We start from the raw sequence: 25404 nt of genomic DNA, 5'->3' as shown, positions 1-25404 counted from the left end.
CTTGGCCAGGTCGATGAAGACGGCTGCACAGTAATGTCTTTTATCGATGGCGGTTATGATATCGTTTAGTACCTTGAGCGTGGCTGAGGTGCACCCATGACCGGCTCGGAAACCGGATTGCACAGCGGAGAAGGTACGGTGGGATTCGAGATGGTCAGTGATCTGTTTGTTGACTTGGCTTTCGAAGACCTTAGATAGGCAGGGCAGGATGGATATAGGTCTGTAACAGTTTGGGTCCAGGGTGTCTCCCCCTTTGAAGAGGGGGATGACCGCGGCAGCTTTCCAATCCTTGGGGATCTCAGATGATACGAAGGAGAGGTTGAACAGGCTGGTGATAGGGGGTGCGACAATGGCGGCGGACAGTTTCAGAAATAGGGGGTCCAGATTGTCAAGCCCAGCTGATTTGTATGGGTCCAGGTTTTCCAGCTCTTTCAGAACATCTGCTATCTGGATTTGGGTAAAGGAGAAGCTGGGGAGGCTTGGGCGAGTAGCAGCGGGGGGGGCGGGGCTGTTGGCCAAGGTTGGAGTCGCCAGGAGGAAGGCATGGCCAGCCATTGAGAAATGCTTGTTGAAGTCTTCGATTATCACGGATTTATCGGTGGTGACCGTGTTACCTAGCCTCAGTGCAGTGGGCAGCTGGGAGGAGGTGCTCTTGTTCTCCATGGACTTTACAGTATCCCAGAACTTTTTGGAGTTAGAGCTACAGGATGCAAATTTCTGCTTGAAAAAGCTGGCCTTTGCTTTCCTGACTGACTGCGTGTATTGGTTCCTGACTTCCCTGAACAGTTGCATATCGCGGGGGCTCTTCGATGCTATTGCAGTTCGCCACAGGATGTTTTTGTGCTGGTCGAGGGCAGTCAGGTCTGGAGTGAACCAAGGGCTATATCTGTTCTTGGTTCTGCATTTTTTGAACGGAGCATGCTTGTCTAATATGGTGAGGAAGTAACATTTAAAGAATGACCAGGCATCCTCAACTGACGGGATGAGGTCAATATCCTTCCAGGGTACCCGGGCCAGGTCGATTAGAAAGGCCTGCTCGCAGAAGTGTTTTAGGGAGCGTTTGACAGTGATGAGGGGTGGTCGTTTGACCGCGGACCCGTGGCGGATACAGGCAATGAGGCAGTGATCGCTGAGATCTTGATTGAAGACAGCAGAGGTGTATTTGGAGGGCAGGTTGGTCAGGATAATGTCTATTAGGGTGCCCATGTTTACGGATTTAGGGTTGTACCTGGTGGGTTCCTTGATGATTTGTGTGAGATTGAGGGCATCAAGCTTGGATTGTAGGACTGCCGGGGTGTTAAGCATATCCCAGTTTAGGTCACCTAACAGAACAAACTCTGAAGCTAGATGGGGAGCGATCAATTCACAGATGGTGTCCAGGGCACAGCTGGGAGCTGAGGGGGGTCGGTAGCAGGCGGCAACAGTGAGAGACTTATTTCTGGAGAGATTAATTTTTAAAATTAGAAGTTCGAACTGTTTGGGCATAGACCTGGAAAGTATGACAGAACTTTGCAGGCTATCTCTGCAGTAGATTGCAACTCCTCCCCCTTTGGCAGTTCTATCTTGACGGAAAGTGTTATAGTTGGGTATGGAAATCTCAGAATTTTTGGTGGCCTTCCTAAGCCAGGATTCGGACACGGCAAGGACATCAGGGTTGGCAGAGTGTGCTAAAGCGGTGAGTAAGGCAAACTTAGGGAGGAGGCTTCTGATGTTGACATGCATGAGGCCAAGGCTTTTTCGATCACAGAAGTCAACAAATGAGGGTGACTGGGGACATGCAGGGCCTGGGTTTACCTCCACATCACCCGAGGAACAGAGGAGTAGTAGGATGAGGGTGCGGCTAAAGGCTATCAAAACTGGTCGCCTAGAGCGTTGGGGACAAAGAATAAAAGGAGCAGATTTATGGGCGTGGTAGAATAGATTCTGGGCATAATGTGCAGACAGGGGTATGGTGGGGCGCGGGTACAGCGGAGGCAATCCCAGGCACTGGGTGATGATAAGAGAGGTTGTATCTCTGGACATGCTGGTCTCAATGGGTGAGGTCACCGCATGTGTGGGGGGTGGGACCAAGGAGGTATCAGAGGTACGGAGAGTGGAACTACAGGGTCCATTGCAAACCAAAACAATGATAATGATAACTAGCCTGAACAACAGTATGCAAGGCATATTGATATTTGAGAGAGACATACAATAAGGCATAAAGTGATTGCAGGTCTTGATTGGGAGAGCTAGCTAAAACAACAGGTAAGATAACAGCAGCAATAACAGGGTGCTAGTCTAACACAGCAACAACAGGTAAAAATGGCGACGACTAGGCAGAGAGGGTCGGATTAACTACACACAGATCCTGAGTTAAAGCACAGAGCCGACAGATAAAACACAAATAAACAGAATGGAGTACCGTGAATTAATGGACAGTCAAGCATGCATCAGCTATGTAGCCAAGTGATCATAGTGTCCAGGGGGCAGCCGTAGATGGAGCAGGGAGGCCTCCACTAAGCTAGCACGCGGCGTTTAAAGTTAGTAGCCCGGGGGGTGGTCTGCTCAGACGGAGGGGGTCTGCTCAGACGTGGTCGTGTCGACAGAGAATCCAAGCCAGATGGCGATGGCGAAAGAGAGGTTGTGAATTGTAGAATTGTGTTTGCTAACTGGTGCTAGCTTCGTGGCAGTGGCGCTAGCTGCGCTAGCTACAAGCTAGCTGTGAGGATCAGAAGTAGTGGCTCAGGGATTACGGCAGGAATCCGGCGTTGTTGTCGAGAGACAGTCCGATGCTGGTAAATTGGTGAGTAATATCCAGGCTAATAACAGGGCTGGTGTCTGTGCAGAAGGTGAAAGCTACTAGCAGCGGCAAAAAAAAAATGGCTAAATTAGCTTGTAGCTGGTATTGTAGCCCAAGAATTCGCTGGTAGACCTCTTCAGCTAGCCGGCAGATGGGCCTAGCTCGAGGCTAGCTCAAGGCTAACTGGTGCTTGCTTCGGGACAGAGGTGTTAGCCAGTAGTAGCCACTCGGTTGCAGCTAGCTAGCTGTGATGATACGGTATAATTGTCCAGAGCTTGCGTCAGGAATCCGGTGATGTGGTAGAGAAAAAGCAGTCCTATATGCTCTGGGTTGATATCGCGCTTGCAGACTGGCAGGTATTGGCCCGGTATTGAAGCTGGCTGTGTCCGAGTTGAGGGTGAAGACCGCAGCAGTGGCTAACTGACTACTAGCTAGTAGCTAGTTATCTGGCTAGCTTCTGATTGGGGTTACGGTTCTAAAGTATAAAAAATAGCAGGTCCGTACCACATTGGGTGAGGCGGAATGTAGGAATGTATATTCAGTTCCTAGATGGAAAGTGAAATTAAAATATATACGAAATGTATACGAAAAATACGAACACTATTTACACGGGACAGGACAAGACAAAGACACGTCCGACTGCTACGCCATCTTGGATTCGACGACTAACACCTGCCTCTGATTGAGAACCATATCAGGCCAAAGACATAGAAATAGACAAACTAGACAATACAACATAGAATGCCCACTCAGATCACACCCTGACCTAACAAAACATAGAAACATACAAAGCAAACTATGGTCAGGGTGTGACACAACACTTTGTATTCAACACTTTTATACGCCATAAAATGAGCGTTCTTCCTATTTCCACTCAGCGCTACAACAAGCAGTGCAGCAGTAATGAATGAGGAGGAGAAGTTTATCTATAGGCGTTGTTGTTATTAGCGGCTTGGGTCTTCTTTAATATCAAGGAATATTTCACTTTCTCTGTTCATAGGAGTAACAACATGAATGTGTTCATGAGGCATGAAATAATGCGGTGCGACTCGAGTTTCGTCATCAGCTGGAAGACGGTGTCCCTTCTGTGGTCCGTGTCAGCGGAGGGAAGGGAGAGCGGAGGGATGTTGAGAGACGGGCCCTCAGATGCAGGCACCATCAGCCCAGTAAAATAAATAACAAAGTATTTAAATGTATGCTCACTCAGCGGTGCCAAGTAATGCACAATGGATCTATTACCGGTGTGATGATATAAACCTGCCCTACCTCGAATTTTGAAATATAATTTAAAAAAATGTCTCGAACAACAATGCATTGGCAGGTAAATTCAAGCAAAGCCAGAATGAGGTGTTCATGTATTGGGCCTATAGCCTACTGTACAAACCTCATTGCTACATAACTATTTTTAATTGGTTAATGTTGCATAGGCTTACCTTTTTCAAGTCATGTTAATAACGAATCAGAGCGGTAGATCTTAGCATGCATTTTGACTCAGGAAGTGATCTTAACTCAGGAAGTGAACTTGACTCAGGAAGTGATCTTGACTCAGGAAGTGATCTTGACTCAGGAAGTGATCTTGACTCAGGAAGTGATCTTGACTCAGGAAGTGATCTTGACTCAGGAAGTGATCTTAACTCAGGAAGTGATCTTGACTCAGGAAGTGATCTTGACTCAGGAAGTGATCTTGACTCAGGAAGTGATCTTGACTCAGGAAGTGATCTTGACTCAGGAAGTGATCTTGACTCAGGAAGTGATCTTAACTCAGGAAGTGATCTTGACTCAGGAAGTGATCTTGACTCAGGAAGTGATCTTGACTCAGGAAGTGATCTTGACTCAGGAAGTGATCTTGACTCAGGAAGTGATCTTGACTCAGGAAGTGATCTTAACTCAGGAAGTGATCTTGACTCAGGAAGTGATCTTAACTCAGGAAGTGATCTTGACTCAGGAATTGATCTTGGCTCAGGAAGTGATCTTAACTCAGGAAGTGATCTTGACTCAGGAAGTGATCTTAACTCAGGAAGTGATCTTGACTCAGGAATTGATCTTGGCTCAGGAAGTGATCTTAACTCAGGAAGTGATCTTGACTCAGGAAGTGATCTTAACTCAGGAAGTGATCTTGACTCAGGAAGTGATCTTGACTCAGGAAGTGATCTTGACTCAGGAAGTGATCTTGACTCAGGAAGTGATCTTGACTTAGGAAGTGATCTTGACTCAGGAAGTGATCTTGACTCAGGAAGTGATCTTGGCTCAGGAAGTGATCTTGACTCAGAAAAGGTTTGTGACCACTGGTCTAAATGCCCCACTGAAATGTGACATTCACAATGCTTATTAAGAGTAAATACAGAGATACTTTATTCACAAACAGATTTACAATATCTTACAAATACAAAGGATAAAATATCTTTGGCTAGATCCTCTTAAATGTGTTATTTAGACAGATTGTGTAAAATGCTCCTCTGCCTCCTCAACAACATCTAGAGTGGAGATTATTTTCTGTACAGCTACATTCCTTATATATTTACAATGTGCTTGTTTATTTGGCTAACAAGTTAAAACTATTAATTTGTTAAAAAACACACACACACACACACACACACACACACACACACACACACACACACACACACACACACACACACACACACACACACACACACACACACACACACACACACACACACACACACACACACACACACACACACACACACCACACACACTGTACATACAATCTTTTGAATACCTGCTTGTGTGAACAGAGCTCCACATCATCATCTGTGGTACAGAAGCATTTCTGTTACAATATGGCTCATTATTACATTATTACACAGACCTGTCAATTCATTACCCCACTCCCCCAACATGTTAGAGTACATTACCCCACTCCCCCAACATTTTAGAATACAGGAACATTACCCCACTCCCCAACATGTTAGAATACATTACCCCAGAACCATAGACTGTATACATATTAGACATGTATGGTGCTGCATCAACCCACCCTCTGGTATGCATGGCTATCATCTCAGATAAAGTGCTATTGTCTTTGGTTATAATCTCTTCCATTGTCATGTCCTATAATCTCAGTCTTTGGTTATAATCTCCTCCATTGTCATGTCCTGTAATCTCAGTCTTTGGTTATAATCTCCTCCATTGTCATGTCCTGTAATCTCTGTCTTTGGTTATAATCTCTTCCATTGTCATGTCCTGTAATCTCAGTCTTTGGTTATAATCTCTTCCATTGTCATGTCCTATAATCTCAGTCTTTGGTTATAATCTCCTCCATTGTCATGTCCTGTAATCTCTGTCTTTGGTTATAATCTCTTCCATTGCCATGTCCTGTAATCTCAGTCTTTGGTTATAATCTCTTCCATTGTCATGTCCTGTAATCTCAGTCTTTGGTTATAATCTCTTCCATTGTCATGTCCTGTAATCTCAGTCTTTGGTTATAATCTCTTCCATTGTCATGTCCTGTAATCTCAGTCTTTGGTTATAATCTCTTCCATTGTCATGTCCTGTAATCTCAGTCTTTGGTTATAATCTGTTCCATTGCCATGTCCTGTAATCTCAGTCTTTGGTTATAATCTCTTCCATTGTCATGTCCTGTAATCTCAGTCTTTGGTTATAATCTCTTCCATTGTCATGTCCTGTAATCTCAGTCTTTGGTGATAATCTCTTCCATTGTCATGTCCTGTCCTCTCAGTCAAAGGGAGAGCTATCTTCAGTGGGGAAACCTCCAATACAGTACAGTACATCCAAATACTGTAAACTGTACACACTTATTTTATACAGTATAAATACTGTATGCATTCTGGTAATACAACACAGAAGAGTATCAGCAGTACAGTACAGTAATACAGCACATCCCCTGGCCTGGCTATCTTCCAGGTGTGAGCTGTTTGTTTGGGTGTGGCTGTTTAGTTCCCATAGCAACATGAGTTGTGTGTTTGTGACATACTGACATTCTTAGTCCTCGGGTTCCACGTCCTCTCTCTCTCCTCCCTTCCCTCACTTCTCATCGCTCACAGAGCTCTCCGCCGCCACTTTCACCTCTTCTATCTGTTCCGCTGTCATCTGTCGCTCTTCTCCGGGTGTCGTCGGTATCTTCTGTTCCTCCGCTGGTATCTTCTCGTCCGAGCTGCTGCGGCTGGACAGTTTTTCCATCTCGTCTTCTATCTCGCTGAAGCGTTCGGCCACACACTGGGCTGTGAGCCTGGCCTCCGGGTCGTGGTCCCAACACTCCTCTATGGAGCCGCACACTATGGCTATGCCCTGTAGGAGGAGGTAGACAACAGAGAATTAGAACCTGTCTACTGAGCACTGAGACATACACACAGGATTTGATTTGATGTGTGTGAGTGAGTGAGAAAGAGAGAGAGAGAGAGATTTCACAAAATGGGACAAACACCAAATTGAGACTCTGCATGCAGAATTCTGCAAAAATATCCTCCGTGTACAACGTAGAACACCAAATAATGCATGCAGAGCAGAATTAGGCCGATACCCACTAATTATCAAAATCCAGAAAAGAGCCGTTAAATTCTACAACCACCTAAAAGGAAGCGATTCCCAAACCTTCCATAACAAAGCCATCACCTACAGAGAGATGAACCTGGAGAAGAGTCCCCTAAGCAAGCTGGTCCTAGGGCTCTGTTCACAAACACAAACACACCCCACAGAGCCCCAGGACAACAGCACAATTAGACCCAACCAAATCATGAGAAAACAAAAAGATAATTACTTGACACATTGGAAAGAATTAACAAAAAAACAGAGCAAACTAGAATGCTATTTGGCCCTAAACAGAGAGTATACAGTGGCAGAATACCTAACCACTGTGACTGACCCAAACTTAAGGAAAGCTTTGACTATGTACAGACTCAGTGAGCATAGCCTTGCTATTGAGAAAGGCCGCCGTAGGCAGACATGGCTCTCAAGAGAAGACAGGCTATGTGCTCACTGCCCACAAAATGAGGTGGAAACTGAGCTGCACTTCCTAACCTCCTGCCCAATGTATGACCATATTAGAGAGACATATTTCCCTCAGATTACACAGATCCACAAAGAATTCGAAAACAAATCCAATTTTGATAAACTCCCATATCTACTGGGTGAAATTCCACAGTGTGCCATCACAGCAGCAAGATTTGTGACCTGTTGCCACAAGAAAAGGGCATCCAGTGAAGAACAAACACCATTGTAAATACAACCCATATTTATGTTTATTTATTTTAACTTGTGTGCTTTAACCATTTGTACATTGTTACAACACTGCATATATATAATATGACATTTGTAATGTCTTTATTGTTTTGAAACTTCTGTATGTGTAATGTTTACTGTTCATTTTTATTGTTTATTTGACTTCTGTATATTATCTACCTCACTTGCTTTGGCAATGTTAACACATGTTTCCCATGCCAATAAAGCCCCTTGAATTGAATTGAATTGAAAGAAAGGAAGAGAGAGAGAGAGAGAGAGAGGCAGGTAGGTAGGTAGGTAGGTAGGTAGGTAGGTAGGTAGGTAGGTAGGTAGGTAGGTAGGTAGGTAGGTAGGTAGGTAGGTAGGTAGGTAGGTAGGTAGGTAGGATAGATAGATAGATAGATAGATAGATAGATAGATAGATAGATAGATAGATAGATACTTTTGTATAATATCTACCTCACTTGCTTTGGCAATGTTAACACATGTTTCCCATGCCAATAAAGCCCCTTGAATTGAATTGAATTGAATAGATAGATAGATACAGTGGGGAGAACAAGTATTTGATACACTGCCGATTTTGCAGGTTTTCCTACTTACAAAGCATGTAGAGGTCTGTAATTTTTATCATAGGTACACTTCAACTATGAGAGACGGAATCTAAAACAAAAATCCAGAAAATCACATTGTATGATTTTTAAGTAATTAATTTGCATTTTATTGCATGACATAAGTATTTGATACATCAGAAAAGCAGAACTTAATATTTGGTACAGAAACCTTTGTTTGCAATTACAGAGATCATACGTTTCCTGTAGTTCTTGACTAGGTTTGCACACACTGCAGCAGGGATTTTGGCCCACTCCTCCCTACAGATCTTCTCCAGATCCTTCAGGTTTCGGGGCTGTCGCTGGGCAATACGGACGTTCAGCTCCCTCCAAAGATTTTCTATTGGGTTCAGGTCTGGAGACTGGCTAGGCCACTCCAGGACCTTGAGATGCTTCTTACGGAGCCACTCCTTAGTTGCCATGGCTGTGTGCTTCGTGTCGTTGTCATGCTGGAAGACCCAGCCACGACCCATCTTCAATGCTCTTACTGAGGGAAGGAGGTTGTTGGCCAAGATCTCGCGATACATGGCCCCATCCATCCTCCCCTCAATACGGTGCAGTCGTCCTGTCCCCTTTGCAGAAAAGCATCCCCAAAGAATGATGTTTCCACCTCCATGCTTCACGGTTGGGATGGTGTTCTTGGGGCTGTACTCATACTTCTTCTTCCTCCAAACACGGTGAGTGGAGTTAGACCAAAAAGCTCTATTTTTGTCTCATCAGACCACATGACCTTCTCCCATTCCTCCTCTGGATCATCCAGATGGTCATTGGCAAACTTCAGACAGGCCTGGACATGCACTGGCTTAAGCAGGGGGACCTTGCGTGCGCTGCAGGATTTTAATCCATGACGGCGTAGTGTGTTACTAATGGTTTTCTTTGAGACTGTGGTCCCAGCTCTCTTCAGGTCATTGACCAGGTCCTGCCGTGTAGTTCTGGGCTGATTCCTCACCTTCCTCATGATCATTGATGCCCCACGAGGTGAAATCTTGCATGGAGCCCCAGACCGAGGGTGATTGACCGTCATCTTGAACTTCTTCCATTTTCTAATAATTGCGCCAACAGTTGTTTCCTTCTCACCAAGCTGCTTGCCTATTGTCCTGTAGCCCATCCCAGCCTTGTGCAGGTCTACAATTTTATCCCTGATGTCCTTACACAGCTCTCTGGTCTTGGCCATTGTGGAGAGGTTGGAATCTGTTTGATTGAGTGTGTGGACAGGTGTCTTTTATACAGGTAACGAGTTCAAACAGGTGCAGTTAATACAGGTAATGAGTGGAGAACAGGAGGGCTTCTTAAAGAAAAACTAACAGGTCTGTGAGAGCCGGAATTCTTACTGGTTGGTAGGTGATCAAATACTTATGTCATGCAATAAAATGCAAATTAATTATTTAAAAATCATACAATGTGATTTTCTGGATTTTTGTTTTAGATTCCGTCTCTCACAGTTGAAGTGTACCTATGATAAAAATTACAGACCTCTACATGCTTTGTAAGTAGGAAAACCTGCAAAATCGGCAGTGTATCAAATACTTGTTCTCCCCACTGTAGATAGATAGATAGATATATAGATAGATAGATAGATAGATAGATGTGTGTGTGTACCTGGTGGTTGACCCAGCTGTCTGGGATCTCAGGTCTTCCTCTGTCTCTGAGGAGGTGATCCTTCATGCTCTCCACACCAGGATGCATCTGAACTTTACAGCCATATGGAGGCTCATAGTCCTTCACCTCTGGAACAAACAGAGAGAGAGACAACCAATTAGATAATCTCTGGAACACACAGAGAGAGAGACAACCAATTAGATCACCTCTGGAACACACAGAGAGAGACAACCAATTAGATCACCTCTGGAACACACAGAGAGAGAGACAACCAATTAGATCACCTCTGGAACACACAGAGAGAGACAACCAATTAGATCACCTCTGGAACACAGAGAGAGAGACAACCAATTAGATCACCTCTGGAACACACAGAGAGAGACAACCAATTAGATCACCTCTGGAACACACAGAGAGAGAGACAACCAATTAGATCACCTCTGGAACACACACAGAGAGACAACCAATTAGATCTCCTCTGGAACACACAGAGAGAGAGACAACCAATTAGATCACCTCTGGAACACAGAGAGAGAGAGAGAGAGACAACCAATTAGATCACCTCTGGAACACACACAGAGAGAGAGAGAGAGACAACCAATTAGATCTCCTCTGGAACACACACAGAGAGAGAGAGAGAGACAACCAATTAGATCACCTCTGGAACACACACAGAGAGAGAGAGAGAGACAACCAATTAGATCTCCTCTGGAACACACACAGAGAGAGAGAGAGACAACCAATTAGATCTCCTCTGGAACACACACAGAGAGAGAGAGAGAGACAACCAATTAGATCACCTCTGGAACACACACAGAGAGAGAGAGACAACCAATTAGATCACCTCTGGAACACAGAGAGAGAGAGACAACCAATTAGATCTCCTCTGGAACACACAGAGAGAGACAACCAATTAGATCACCTCTGGAACACAGAGAGAGAGAGACAACCAATTAGATCACCTCTGGAACACACAGAGAGAGAGACAACCAATTAGATCACCTCTGGAACACACAGAGAGAGAGACAACCAATTAGATCACCTCTGGAACACACAGAGAAAGAGACAACCAATTAGATCACCTCTGGAACACACAGAGAGAGACAACCAATTAGATCTCCTCTGGAACACACAGAGAGAGAGACAACCAATTAGATCACCTCTGGAACACACAGAGAGAGAGACAACCAATTAGATCACCTCTGGAACACACAGAGAGAGACAACCAATTAGATCTCCTCTGGAACACACAGAGAGAGAGACAACCAATTAGATCACCTCTGGAACACACAGAGAGAGAGACAACCAATTAGATCACCTCTGGAACACACAGAGAGAGACAACCAATTAGATCACCTCTGGAACACACAGAGAGAGACAACCAATTAGATCACCTCTGGAACACACAGAGAGAGAGACAACCAATTAGATCACCTCTGGAACACACAGAGAGAGAGACAACCAATTAGATCACCTCTGGAACACACACAGAGAGAGAGACAACCAATTAGATCACCTCTGGAACACACAGAGAGAGACAACCAATTAGATCTCCTCTGGAACACACAGAGAGAGACAACCAATTAGATCTCCTCTGGAACACAGAGAGAGAGACAACCAATTAGATCACCTCTGGAACACACAGAGAGAGAGAGACAACCAATTAGATCACCTCTGGAACACACAGAGAGAGACAACCAATTAGATCACCTCTGGAACACACAGAGAGAGAGACAACCAATTAGATCACCTCTGGAACACACAGAGAGAGAGACAACCAATTAGATCACCTCTGGAACACACACAGAGAGAGAGACAACCAATTAGATCACCTCTGGAACACACAGAGAGAGAGACAACCAATTAGATCACCTCTGGAACACACAGAGAGAGAGACAACCAATTAGATCTCCTCTGGAACACACAGAGAGAGACAACCAATTAGATCACCTCTGGAACACACAGAGAGAGAGAGACAACCAATTAGATCACCTCTGGAACACAGAGAGAGAGACAACCAATTAGATCACCTCTGGAACACACAGAGAGAGAGACAACCAATTAGATCACCTCTGGAACACACAGAGAGAGAGAGACAACCAATTAGATCACCTCTGGAACACAGAGAGAGAGACAACCAATTAGATCACCTCTGGAACACAGAGAGAGAGACAACCAATTAGATCACCTCTGGAACACACAGAGAGAGAGACAACCAATTAGATCACCTCTGGAACACACAGAGAGAGACAACCAATTAGATCTCCTCTGGAACACAGAGAGAGAGACAACCAATTAGATCACCTCTGGAACACAGAGAGAGAGACAACCAATTAGATCTCCTCTGGAACACACAGAGAGAGACAACCAATTAGATCACCTCTGGAACACACAGAGAGAGAGACAACCAATTAGATCACCTCTGGAACACACAGAGAGAGAGACAACCAATTAGATCACCTCTGGAACACACAGAGAGAGAGAGACAACCAATTAGATCACCTCTGGAACACACAGAGAGAGAGACAACCAATTAGATCACCTCTGGAACACACAGAGAGAGACAACCAATTAGATCACCTCTGGAACACACAGAGAGAGACAACCAATTAGATCACCTCTGGAACACACAGAGAGAGAGACAACCAATTAGATCACCTCTGGAACACACAGAGAGAGAGACAACCAATTAGATCACCTCTGGAACACACACAGAGAGAGAGACAACCAATTAGATCACCTCTGGAACACACAGAGAGAGACAACCAATTAGATCTCCTCTGGAACACACAGAGAGAGACAACCAATTAGATCTCCTCTGGAACACAGAGAGAGAGACAACCAATTAGATCACCTCTGGAACACACAGAGAGAGAGAGACAACCAATTAGATCACCTCTGGAACACACAGAGAGAGACAACCAATTAGATCACCTCTGGAACACACAGAGAGAGAGACAACCAATTAGATCACCTCTGGAACACACAGAGAGAGAGACAACCAATTAGATCACCTCTGGAACACACACAGAGAGAGAGACAACCAATTAGATCACCTCTGGAACACACAGAGAGAGAGACAACCAATTAGATCACCTCTGGAACACACAGAGAGAGAGACAACCAATTAGATCTCCTCTGGAACACACAGAGAGAGACAACCAATTAGATCACCTCTGGAACACACAGAGAGAGAGAGACAACCAATTAGATCACCTCTGGAACACAGAGAGAGAGACAACCAATTAGATCACCTCTGGAACACACAGAGAGAGAGACAACCAATTAGATCACCTCTGGAACACACAGAGAGAGAGAGACAACCAATTAGATCACCTCTGGAACACAGAGAGAGAGACAACCAATTAGATCACCTCTGGAACACAGAGAGAGAGACAACCAATTAGATCACCTCTGGAACACACAGAGAGAGAGACAACCAATTAGATCACCTCTGGAACACACAGAGAGAGACAACCAATTAGATCTCCTCTGGAACACAGAGAGAGAGACAACCAATTAGATCACCTCTGGAACACAGAGAGAGAGACAACCAATTAGATCTCCTCTGGAACACACAGAGAGAGACAACCAATTAGATCACCTCTGGAACACACAGAGAGAGAGACAACCAATTAGATCACCTCTGGAACACACAGAGAGAGAGACAACCAATTAGATCACCTCTGGAACACACAGAGAGAGAGAGACAACCAATTAGATCACCTCTGGAACACAGAGAGAGAGAGACAACCAATTAGATCACCTCTGGAACACACAGAGAGAGAGACAACCAATTAGATCACCTCTGGAACACACAGAGAGAGAGACAACCAATTAGATCACCTCTGGAACACAGAGAGAGAGAGACAACCAATTAGATCACCTCTGGAACACACAGAGAGAGAGAGACAACCAATTAGATCACCTCTGGAACACACAGAGAGAGAGAGACAACCAATTAGATCACCTCTGGAACACAGAGAGAGAGAGACAACCAATTAGATCACCTCTGGAACACAGAGAGAGAGAGAGACAACCAATTAGATCTCCTCTGGAACACAGAGAGAGAGAGACAACCAATTAGATCACCTCTGGAACACACAGAGAGAGAGAGACAACCAATTAGATCACCTCTGGAACACAGAGAGAGAGAGAGACAACCAATTAGATCACCTCTGGAACACAGAGAGAGAGAGACAACCAATTAGATCACCTCTGGAACACACAGAGAGAGAGACAACCAATTAGATCACCTCTGGAACACAGAGAGAGAGAGACAACCAATTAGATCACCTCTGGAACACACAGAGAGAGACAACCAATTAGATCTCCTCTGGAACACAGAGAGAGAGACAACCAATTAGATCACCTCTGGAACACACAGAGAGAGAGAGACAACCAATTAGATCACCTCTGGAACACACAGAGAGAGACAACCAATTAGATCACATCTGGAACACACACAGAGAGAGACAACCAATTAGATCACCTCTGGAACACAGAGAGAGAGAGACAACCAATTAGATCACCTCTGGAACACACAGAGAGAGACAACCAATTAGATCACCTCTGGAACACAGAGAGAGAGAGACAACCAATTAGATCACCTCTGGAACACACAGAGAGAGAGACAACCAATTAGATCACCTCTGGAACACAGAGAGAGAGAGAGACAACCAATTAGATCACCTCTGGAACACACACAGAGAGAGACAACCAATTAGATCACCTCTGGAACACAGAGAGAGAGAGAGACAACCAATTAGATCACCTCTGGAACACACACAGAGAGACAACCAATTAGATCACCTCTGGAACACACAGAGAGAGAGACAACCAATTAGATCACCTCTGGAACACACACAGAGAGAGACAACCAATTAGATCACCTCTGGAACACAGAGAGAGAGAGAGACAACCAATTAGATCACCTCTGGAACACACACAGAGAGACAACCAATTAGATCACCTCTGGAACACACAGAGAGCTGTTACAGTAGGGGAAATAGTTAATACAGAGAGCTGTTACAGTAGTGGATAGAGTTAATACAGAGAGCTGTTACAGTAGGGGATAGAGTTAATACAGAGAGCTGTTACAGTAGGGGAAATAGTTAATACAGAGAGCTGTTACAGTAGGGGAAATAGTTAATACAGAGAGCTGTTACAGTAGTGGATAGAGTTAATACAGAGAGCTGTTACAGTAGGGGATAGAGTTAATACAGAGAGCTGTTACAGTAGTGGATAGAGTTAATACAGAGAGCTGTTACAGTAGGGGATAGAGTTAATACAGAGAGCTGTTACAGTAGGTGATAGAGTTAATACAGAGAGCTGTTACAGTAGGGGAAATAGTTAATACAGAGAGCTGTTACAGTAGTGGATAGAGTTAATACAGAGAGCTGTTACAGTAGTGGATAGAGTTAATACAGAGAGCTGTTACAGTAGTGGATAGAGTTAATACAGAGAGCTGTTACAGTAGGAGATAGAGTTAATACAGAGAGCTGTTACAGTAGTGGACAGAGTTAATACAGAGAGCTGTTACAGTAGTGGATAGAGTTAATACAGAGAGCTGTTGTTATGTTATGTTACAGTAGGGGATAGAGTTAATACAGAGAGCTGTTACAGTAGTGGATAGAGTTAATACAGAGATACAGTAGGAGATAGAGTTAATACAGAGAGCTGTTACAGTAGGAGATAGAGTTAATACAGAGAGCTGTTACAGTAGGGGATAGAGTTAATACAGAGAGCTGTTACAGTAGGGGATAGAGTTAATACAGAGAGCTGTTACAGTAGGGGATAGAGTTAATACAGAGAGCTGTTACAGTAGGGGACAGAGTTAATACAGAGAGCTGTTGTTATGTTATGTTACAGTAGTGGATAGATTTAAGGCACTGGCAACAGACGTGCTGAATATGGAGAATATAAAATATGTGTTGATAATTCTTGTTTGGGAACAAAGCTGTGGCTTGGCACTTCTCTTGTGATCATTACTGGAATCAACAAACTTTCCCTAACAAGCAATTAGGTCCAAAACCTCAGAAATCCACAACCATTCAGAACATTACAACTCTAATTTGTTGTATTATGTTATCACTCTGAAAAACAGTCGAGGAAATTGAAAGATCATTCCGCCCGGGCCAAAGAGGATAAAAAAACAAAGTTCTGGGATATCGTCCAGACCTCATGAAACTGAACTCACAACAGCTGCAAAATATGATGTTTTCACAGTATGTGGTGCTTTCTGTGTTCAGGTTCATAATGTTAACTAACAGCTGATCTAGGAACAGATCCCACAGTATGTAGTGCTTTCTGTGTTCAGGTTCATAATGTTAACTAACAGCTGATCTAGGAACAGATCCCACAGTATGTGGTGCTTTCTGTGTTCAGGTTCATAATGTTAACTAACAGCTGATCTAGGAACAGATCCCACAGTATGTGGTGCTTTCTGTGTTCAGGTTCATAATGTTAACTAACAGCTGATCTAGGAACAGATCCCACAGTATGTAGTGCTTTCTGTGTTCAGGTTCATAATGTTAACTAACAGCTGATCTAGGAACAGATCCCACAGTATGTGGTGCTTTCTGTGTTCAGGTTCATAATGTTAACTAACAGCTGATCTAGGAACAGATCCCACAGTATGTGGTGCTTTCTGTGTTCAGGTTCATAGTGTTAACTAACAGCTGATCTAGGAACAGATCCCACAGTATGTAGTGCTTTCTGTGTTCAGGTTCATAATGTTAACTAACAGCTGATCTAGGAACAGATCCCACAGTATGTGGTGCTTTCTGTGTTCAGGTTCATAGTGTTAACTAACAGCTGATCTAGGAACAGATCCCACAGTATGTAGTGCTGTCTGTGTTCAGGTTCATAATGTTAACTAACAGCTGATCTAGGAACAGATCCCACAGTATGTAGTGCTTTCTGTGTTCAGGTTCATAATGTTAACTAACAGCTGATCTAGGAACAGATCCCACAGTATGTAGTGCTTTCTGTGTTCAGGTTCATAGTGTTAACTAACAGCTGATCTAGGAACAGATCCCACAGTATGTAGTGCTTTCTGTGTTCAGGTTCATAGTGTTAACTAACAGCTGATCTAGGAACAGATCCCACAGTATGTAGTGCTTTCTGTGTTCAGGTTCATAGTGTTAACTAACAGCTGATCTAGGAACAGATCCCACAGTATGTGGTGCTTTCTGTGTTCAGGTTCATTGTGTTAACTAACAGCTGATCTAGGAACAGATCCCACAGTATGTAGTGCTTTCTGTGTTCAGGTTCATAGTGTTAACTAACAGCTGATCTAGGAACAGATCCCACAGTATGTAGTGCTTTCTGTGTTCAGGTTCATAGTGTTAACTAACAGCTGATCTAGGAACAGATCCCACAGTATGTGGTGCTTTCTGTGTTCAGGTTCATTGTGTTAACTAACAGCTGATCTAGGAACAGATCCCACAGTATGTAGTGCTTTCTGTGTTCAGGTTCATAGTGTTAACTAACAGCTGATCTAGGAACAGATCCCACAGTATGTAGTGCTGTCTGTGTTCAGGTTCATACTGTTAACTAACAGCTGATCTAGGAACAGATCCCACAGTATGTAGTGCTGTCTGTGTCAGGTTCATACTGTTAACTAACATCTGATCTAGGAACAGATACCACAGTATGTAGTGCTGTCTGTGTCAGGTTCATAGTGTTAACTAACATCTGATCTAGGAACAGATACCACAGTATGTAGTGCTGTCTGTGTCAGGTTCATACTGTTAACTAACATCTGATCTAGGAACAGATACCACAGTATGTAGTGCTGTCTGTGTCAGGTTCATACTGTTAACTAACATCTGATCTAGGAACAGATACCACAGTATGTAGTGCTGTCTGTGTCAGGTTCATAGTGTTAACTAACAGCTGATCTAGGAACAGATCCCACAGTATTTAGTGCTGTTTGTGTCAGGCTCATAGTGTTAACTAACAGCTGATCTAGGACCAGTCTCTGGTGCTGTGACAGGTTCATACTGTTAACTAACAGCTGATCTAGGAACAGATACCACAGTATGTAGTGCTGTCTGTGTCAGGTTCATAGTGTCCTCCAGGAGAGGTCACAGAGGTCAGGAACACCCAGTCAGGTAGAGGAATATCCTCCAGGAGAGGTCACAGAGGTCAGGAACACCCAGTCAGGTAGAGGTCTCCTCCAGGAGAGGTCACAGAGGTCAGGAACACCCAGTCAGGTAGAGGTATATCCTCCAGGAGAGGTCACAGAGGTCAGGAACACCCAGTCAGGTAGAGGTATATCCTCCAGGAGAGGTCACAGAGGTCAGGAACACCCAGTCAGGTAGAGGTATATCCTCCAGGAGAGGTCACAGAGGTCAGGAACACCCAGTCAGGTAGAGGTATATCCTCCAGGAGAGGTCACAGAGGTCAGGAACAGCCAGTCAGGTAGAGGTATATCGTCAATGAGAGGTCACAGAGATCCATCAACAGCTTGGTTAGACCAGTACAGTACAAGGTCCTTGACTGGAGTGTTACAGAGTTACAGTACGAGCCTGTTACAGTAAGGTCATTCCGTACGTCAGAGTCCTGAATCGCTGTGTGGACCCACAGGAAGTGGAGAGGCCAGAACGGAACCCCGGTTCTGGTCGGACAGGAAACCCAGCCAGGGCAGGGATCGGACCCGGGACCCTGCAGAGAAGCTGACTCCACAAGCGCATCACATCCTGTTTTTGACAAGTGGACTTGCCCTGTTTCCTGTTCTGTTTCTGCTCCTTTTAAACAGAATACACCCAGGGTGTGTCCCCTAAATGGTGCCCTATTCCCTATATAGCATATGGGGGCTCTGGTCTAAAGCTTCTTTTAAACAGAATACACCCAGGGTGTGTCCCCTAAATGGTGTCCCCTATTCCCTATATAGCATATGGGGGCTCTGGTCTAAAGCTTCTTTTAAACAGAATACATCCAGGGTGTGTCCCCTAAATGGTGTCCCCTATTCCCTATATAGCATAGCTGGTCTAAAGTAGTGCACTACGTATGAAACAGGGTGGTTTCTGGACACAGACCCAGACTGTGGGATCTAGTTATTTATGCTGCTCCTTCAGTTCTCCTCTATTTGAAGACCTGCTGCGTTTCTGCTGAAATGGAATAAACCTGACCTGAGAACAGTTATTCACCGAGGTCTGACCTGAGAACAGTTATTCACCGAGGTCTGACCTGAGAACAGTTATTCACCGAGGTCTGACCTGAGAACAGTTATTCACCGAGGTCTGACCTGAGAACAGTTATTCACCGAGGTCTGACCTGAGAACAGTTATTCACCGAGGTCTGACCTGAGAACAGTTATTCACCGAGGTCTGACCTGAGAACAGTTATTCACCGAGGTCTGACCTGAGAACAGTTATTCACCGAGGTCTGACCTGACCTGAGAACAGTTATTCACCGAGGTCTGACCTGAGAACAGTTATTCACCGAGGTCTGACCTGACCTGAGAACAGTTATTCACCGAGGTCTGACCTGAGAACAGTTATTCACCGAGGTCTGACCTGAGAACAGTTATTCACCGAGGTCTGACCTGAGAACAGTTATTCACCGAGGTCTGACCTGAGAACAGTTATTCACCGAGGTCTGACCTGAGAACAGTTATTCACCGAGGTCTGACCTGAGAACAGTTATTCACCGAGGTCTGACCTGAGAACAGTTATTCCCCGAGGTCTGACCTGACCTGAGAACAGTTATTCACCGAGGTCTGACCTGAGAACAGTTATTCACCGAGGTCTGACCTGAGAACAGTTATTCCCCGAGGTCTGACCTGACCTGAGAACAGTTATTCACCGAGGTCTGACCTGAGAACAGTTATTCACCGAGGTCTGACCTGACCTGAGAACAGTTATTCACCGAGGTCTGACCTGAGAACAGTTATTCACCGAGGTCTGACCTGAGAACAGTTATTCACCGAGGTCTGACCTGAGAACAGTTATTCACCGAGGTCTGACCTGAGAACAGTTATTCACCGAGGTCTGACCTGAGAACAGTTATTCACCGAGGTCTGACCCTGAGAACAGTTATTCACCGAGGTCTGACCTGAGAACAGTTATTCACCGAGGTCTGACCTGAGAACAGTTATTCACCGAGGTCTGGTGAACTGAACCAGAACAGAGTGATTTGCTGAGCACCAAGCCCATTGAACGAGGAGCCAAAATAAGAGCGTTCTGACAGAAATGCGAAGAAACATATTTTCAAGTCTGTTTCCTGTGTTTCCAGAGCCTTGGTGCAACTGATAACAGAGTAGGATACTCTATGCCAGTTCAGCTCTGCTCTGTTCAAACACATTACACAGGAAAGATAACAGAGCCAGTCCTGTACACAGGGGGAGAGGCCCCAGCACAGGGAAAGCTAGCAGAGACAGTCCTGTACACAGGGGGAGAGGCCCCCAGCACAGGGAAAGCTAGCAGAGACAGTCCTGTACACAGGGGGAGAGGCCCACAGCACAGGGAAAGCTAGCAGAGACAGTCCTGTACACAGGGGGAGAGGGCCCCAGCACAGGGAAAGCTAGCAGAGACAGTCCTGTACACAGGGGGAGAGGGCCCCAGCACAGGGAAAGCTAGCAGAGACAGTCCTGTACACAGGGGGAGAGGCCCACAGCACAGGGAAAGCTAGCAGAGACAGTCATGTATACAGGGGGAGAGGCCCACAGCACAGGGAAAGCTAGCAGAGACAGTCATGTATACAGGGGGAGAGGGCCCCAGCACAGGGAAAGCTAGCAGAGACAGTCATGTACACAGGGGGAGAGGCCCCCAGCACAGGGAAAGCTAGCAGAGACAGTCATGTACACAGGGGGAGAGGCCCCCAACACAGGGAAAGCTAGCAGAGACAGTCATGTACACAGGGGGAGAGGCCCCCAACACAGGGAAAGCTAGCAGAGACAGTCATGTACACAGGGGGAGAGGCCCCCAACACAGGGAAAGCTAGCAGAGACAGTCATGTACACAGGGGGAGAGGCCCACAGCACAGGGAAAGCTAGCAGAGACAGTCATGTACACAGGGGGAGAGGCCCCCAACACAGGGAAAGCTAGCAGAGACAGTCATGTACACAGGGGGAGAGGCCCACAGCACAGGGAAAGCTAGCAGAGACAGTCATGTACACAGGGGGAGAGGGCCCCAGCACAGGGAAAGCTAGCAGAGACAGTCATGTACACAGGGGGAGAGGCCCACAGCACAGGGAAAGCTAGCAGAGACAGTCATGTACACAGGGGGAGAGGCCCCCAACACAGGGAAAGCTAGCAGAGACAGTCATGTACACAGGGGGAGAGGCCCCCAACACAGGGAAAGAAAGCACAAGGACAGCTGAGTCTAAAGCTAGCTGAGCCAGACCCAAGGATAACAGGGCTATACACAGGAACCTTCTCATTAACAGCCTCCCTCCCTCCCTCCCTCCACGCCCCCTGCCTGCCTCGCTCCCTCCCTCCCTGTCTGTCTGTCTGCCTGTCTGCCTGCCTCCTTGCCAACCTCCCTCCCTGCCAACCTCCCTCCCTCCCTGTCTGCCCCCTGCCTGCCTGCCTCCCTCCCTCCCTCGCTCCCTCCCTCCCTGTCTGTCTGTCTGCCTGCCTCACTGCCTGCCTGCCTGCCTGCCTCCCTGCCCGTCCCCCTGCCTGCCTGCCTCCCTGGCTCCCTCCCTCCCTCCCTGCCTGCCCCCCTGCCTCCCTCCCTGCCAACCTCCCTCCCTGCCTGCCGTGGTCTGCCGTGGTCCTGGTCCAAGCCTGGGAGATGCTAGCTATGTGAAGAATCCTGTGGTTTTGGGAACAGATGTCACACGAGGGACCAAAGCTGCTCTCCTCTCACTGGGTCCCGGCCGCATAGTAAAAAACCAGTTCCACCAATAAAAGTACTCATAGGGACAAGGTTTATGACGGTTTCCTTTTCAGATGATCTGTCCGTCTGTCTGAAACCTCCATGGGTCTCCTGTCTGAACCGACCTCTGTCTTGGGGCCAGAGAGACAGAGAGAGAGAGACACAGACAGACAGAGAGAGAGAGAGAGAGAGAGAGAGAGAGAGAGAGAGAGAGAGAGAGAGAGAGAGAGAGAGAGAGAACAGAACAGAACAGAACAGAACAGAACCCTCAAAACAACACTATGGGAAACAACCCAACCAGATACTGAGCTTAACTTTCTCCCAGTCCCGGGGAACGTTATTGTCACGATCTTTTAGAGATGGATTGGACCAAGGTGCAGCGTGGTCGGCGTACATTTTACTTTTATTTAAATGACACTGAAAAAACAACAAAATATACCAACAAAAAAAACGACCGTAAAGCTCCATGCAGTGCAGAACGCAACTACACACAAACAAGATCCCACAAACTAAAGGTGGAAAAAAAAGGCTGCCTAAGTATGATCCCCAATCAGAGATAACGATAGACAGCTGCCTCTGATTATTGGGAACCACACCCGGCCAACAAAGAAATAGAAAAACTAGAATGCCTACCCAAATCACAGCCCGACCTAACCAAATAGAGAAATAAAAAGGCTCTCTAAGATCAGGGCGTGACAATTATAGGAGCTATTATGGAGGTTTTAGCTTGTGGCTAACACATTGTGACCTAGTTAGCTAATGTTTAAATGTGACCATTAGCTGTGGTGTTGCAGCAGTACTGCAGACAGAGAAGCAGTGCCAACAGGCGGACTTGCATTCTGCAGACAGCATGTAGCATTGTAGTAGTGCCAACAGGCGGACTTGCATTCTGCAGACAGAGAAGCAGTGCCAACAGGCGGACTTGCATTCTGCAGACAGCATCTAACATTGTAGCGGTGCCAACAGGCGGACTTGCATTCTGCAGACAGCAGTCTAACATTGTAGCGGTGCCAACAGGCGGACTTGCATTCTGCAGACAGCATCTAGCATTGTAGCAGTGCCAACAGGCGGACTTGCATTCTGCAGACAGAGAAGCAGTGCCAACAGGCGGACTTGCATTCTGCAGACAGCAGTCTAGCATTGTAGCGGTGCCAACAGGCGGACTTGCATTCTGCAGACAGCAGTCTAACATTGTAGCGGTGACAACAGGCGGACTTGCATTCTGCAGACAGCAGTCTAACATTGTAGCGGTGCCAACAGGCGGACTTGCATTCTGCAGACAGCAGTCTAACATTGTAGCGGTGACAACAGGCGGACTTGCATTCTGCAGACAGCAGTCTAACATTGTAGCGGGCCTGTTCAGACTTGAAGAGAACTGTCAATATTGTACAACACAAACACAACTCAAAACCTGACTGTTGAGACTGTTATAGAATTGGCAACTTTCCACACGGTTAAATACACTATAAATACAGCAGTATGAGGACAACCCTTCATACACTATAAATACAGCAGTATGAGGACACCCCTTCATACACTATAAATACAGCAGTATGTGGACACCCCTTCATACACTATATATACAGCAGTATGTGGACACCCCTTCATACACTATATATACAGCAGTATGTGGACACCCCTTCATACACTATAAATACAGCAGTATGTGGACACCCCTTCATACACTATATATACAGCAGTATGTGGACACCCCTTCATACACTATATATACAGCAGTATGTGGACAACCCTTCAAATTAGTGGATTCCGCTATTTCAGCCACACCGTTGCTGATAGGTGTATAAAATCGAACACACAGCCATGCAATCTCCATAGACAAACATTGGCAGTAGAATGGCCTTACTGAAGAGCTCAGTGAATTTCAACGAGGCACCGTCATAGGATGTCACCTTTCCAACAAGTCAGTTCTTCAAATGTATGCCTTGCTAGAGCTGCCCCGGTCAACTGTAAGTGCTGTTATTGTGAAGTGGAAATGTCTAGGAGCAACAACGGCGCAGCCGCAAAGTGGTAGGCCACACAAGCTCACAGAACGGGACCGCCAAGCGCGTAAAAATTGTCTGTCCTCGGTTCCAACACTCAAACTTCACCATCTGGCAGTCCGACGAACAAATCTGGGTTTGGCGGATGCCAGGAGAACGCTACCTGCCCCAATGCATAGTGCCAACTGTAAAGTTTGGTGGAGGAGGAATAATGGTCTGAGGCTGTTTTTCATGGTTCGGACAAGGCCCCTTAGTTCCAGTGAAGGGAAATCTTAACGCTATAGCATACAATCACATTCTAGATGATTCTGTGCTTGAAACTTTGCGGCAACAGTTTGGGGAAGGCCCTTTCCTATTTCAGCATGACAATGCCCCTGTGCGCAAAGCGAGATCCATACAGAAATGGTTTGTCGATAGCGGTGTGGAAGAACTTGACTGGCCTGCACAGAGCCCTGACCTCAACCCCATCAAACACCTTTGGGATGAATTGGAACGTCGACTGCGAGCCAGGCCTAATTGCCCAACATCAGTGCCCAACCTCACTAATGCACTTGTGGCTGAATGGAAGCAAGTCCCCACAGCAATGTTCCAACATCTAGTGGAAAGCCTTCCCAGAAGAGGGGAGGCTGTTATAGCAGCAAAGGGGGACCAACTCCATATTTAATACCCATGTTTCTGGAAAGAGATGTTGGACGAGCAGGTGTCCACATACTTTTGGTCATGTAGTGTACACTGAGTGTACAAAACATTAGGAACACCTTCCAAATATTGAGTTGCACACCCTTTTGCCCTCAGAACAGCCTCAATTAAATCAGGACATGGATTCTACAAGGTGTCGAAAGCGTTCCACAGGGATGCTGGCCCATGTTGACTCCAATGCTTCCCCACAGTTGTATCAAGTTGGCTGGATGTCCTTTGAGTGGTGGACCGTTCTTGACACTGCAGCGTTGCAGTTCTTGACACAAACCGGTGCGCCTGGCACCTACTACCATACCCCGTTCAAAGGCACTTAAATATTTTGTCTTGCCCCATTGACACCACTGAATGGAACACATACACAATCCATGTCTCAATTGCCTCAAGGCTTAAAAATCCTTCTTTAACCTGTCTCCTCACCTTCATCTACACTGATTGAAGTGGATTTAGCAGGTGACATCATTAAGTGATCCTAGCTTTCACCTGGATTCACCTTGTCAGTCTATGTCATGGAAAGACCAGGCGCTCCTAATGATTTGTCCACTCGGTGTATATGTGTGTGTTGTCAGTGCAGAGCACTACACAGTTACCAGCTTGTCTGTGAACCATTGGTGCTCAGGCAGTAACAAACACTTCCATACTTCAACTAATCAGGGAGTATAGGCCATCAACCACAGTAAGTAACTCAGTA

At 45.8% G+C, this 25404-nt stretch overlaps 1 protein-coding gene across 1 annotated transcript in view; it reads right to left on the bottom strand.

Moving 5' to 3' along the window:
• Positions 1 to 6349: 6349 nt before the first annotated feature.
• The window catches only part of LOC139572854 (TGF-beta receptor type-2-like), a 75966-nt gene continuing 56911 nt past the window's right edge, over positions 6350 to 25404 (bottom strand). The window contains exons 9-10 of the mRNA XM_071395664.1: positions 10189 to 10316; positions 6350 to 7051 (exon numbers count right to left, since the gene is read on the bottom strand). Coding sequence (XP_071251765.1) covers positions 6788 to 7051; positions 10189 to 10316 — 392 coding nt within the window. The 3' untranslated portion in view covers positions 6350 to 6787. The remainder of the gene's footprint in view (positions 7052 to 10188; positions 10317 to 25404) is intronic.

Source organism: Salvelinus alpinus, chromosome 4, assembly GCF_045679555.1.
Source record: "Salvelinus alpinus chromosome 4, SLU_Salpinus.1, whole genome shotgun sequence".
NCBI classification, from domain to species: Eukaryota; Metazoa; Chordata; class Actinopteri; order Salmoniformes; family Salmonidae; genus Salvelinus; species Salvelinus alpinus.
The sequence above is the reverse complement of the archived record's forward strand: the minus strand, read 5'-3'. Positions and strand labels throughout refer to the sequence as shown.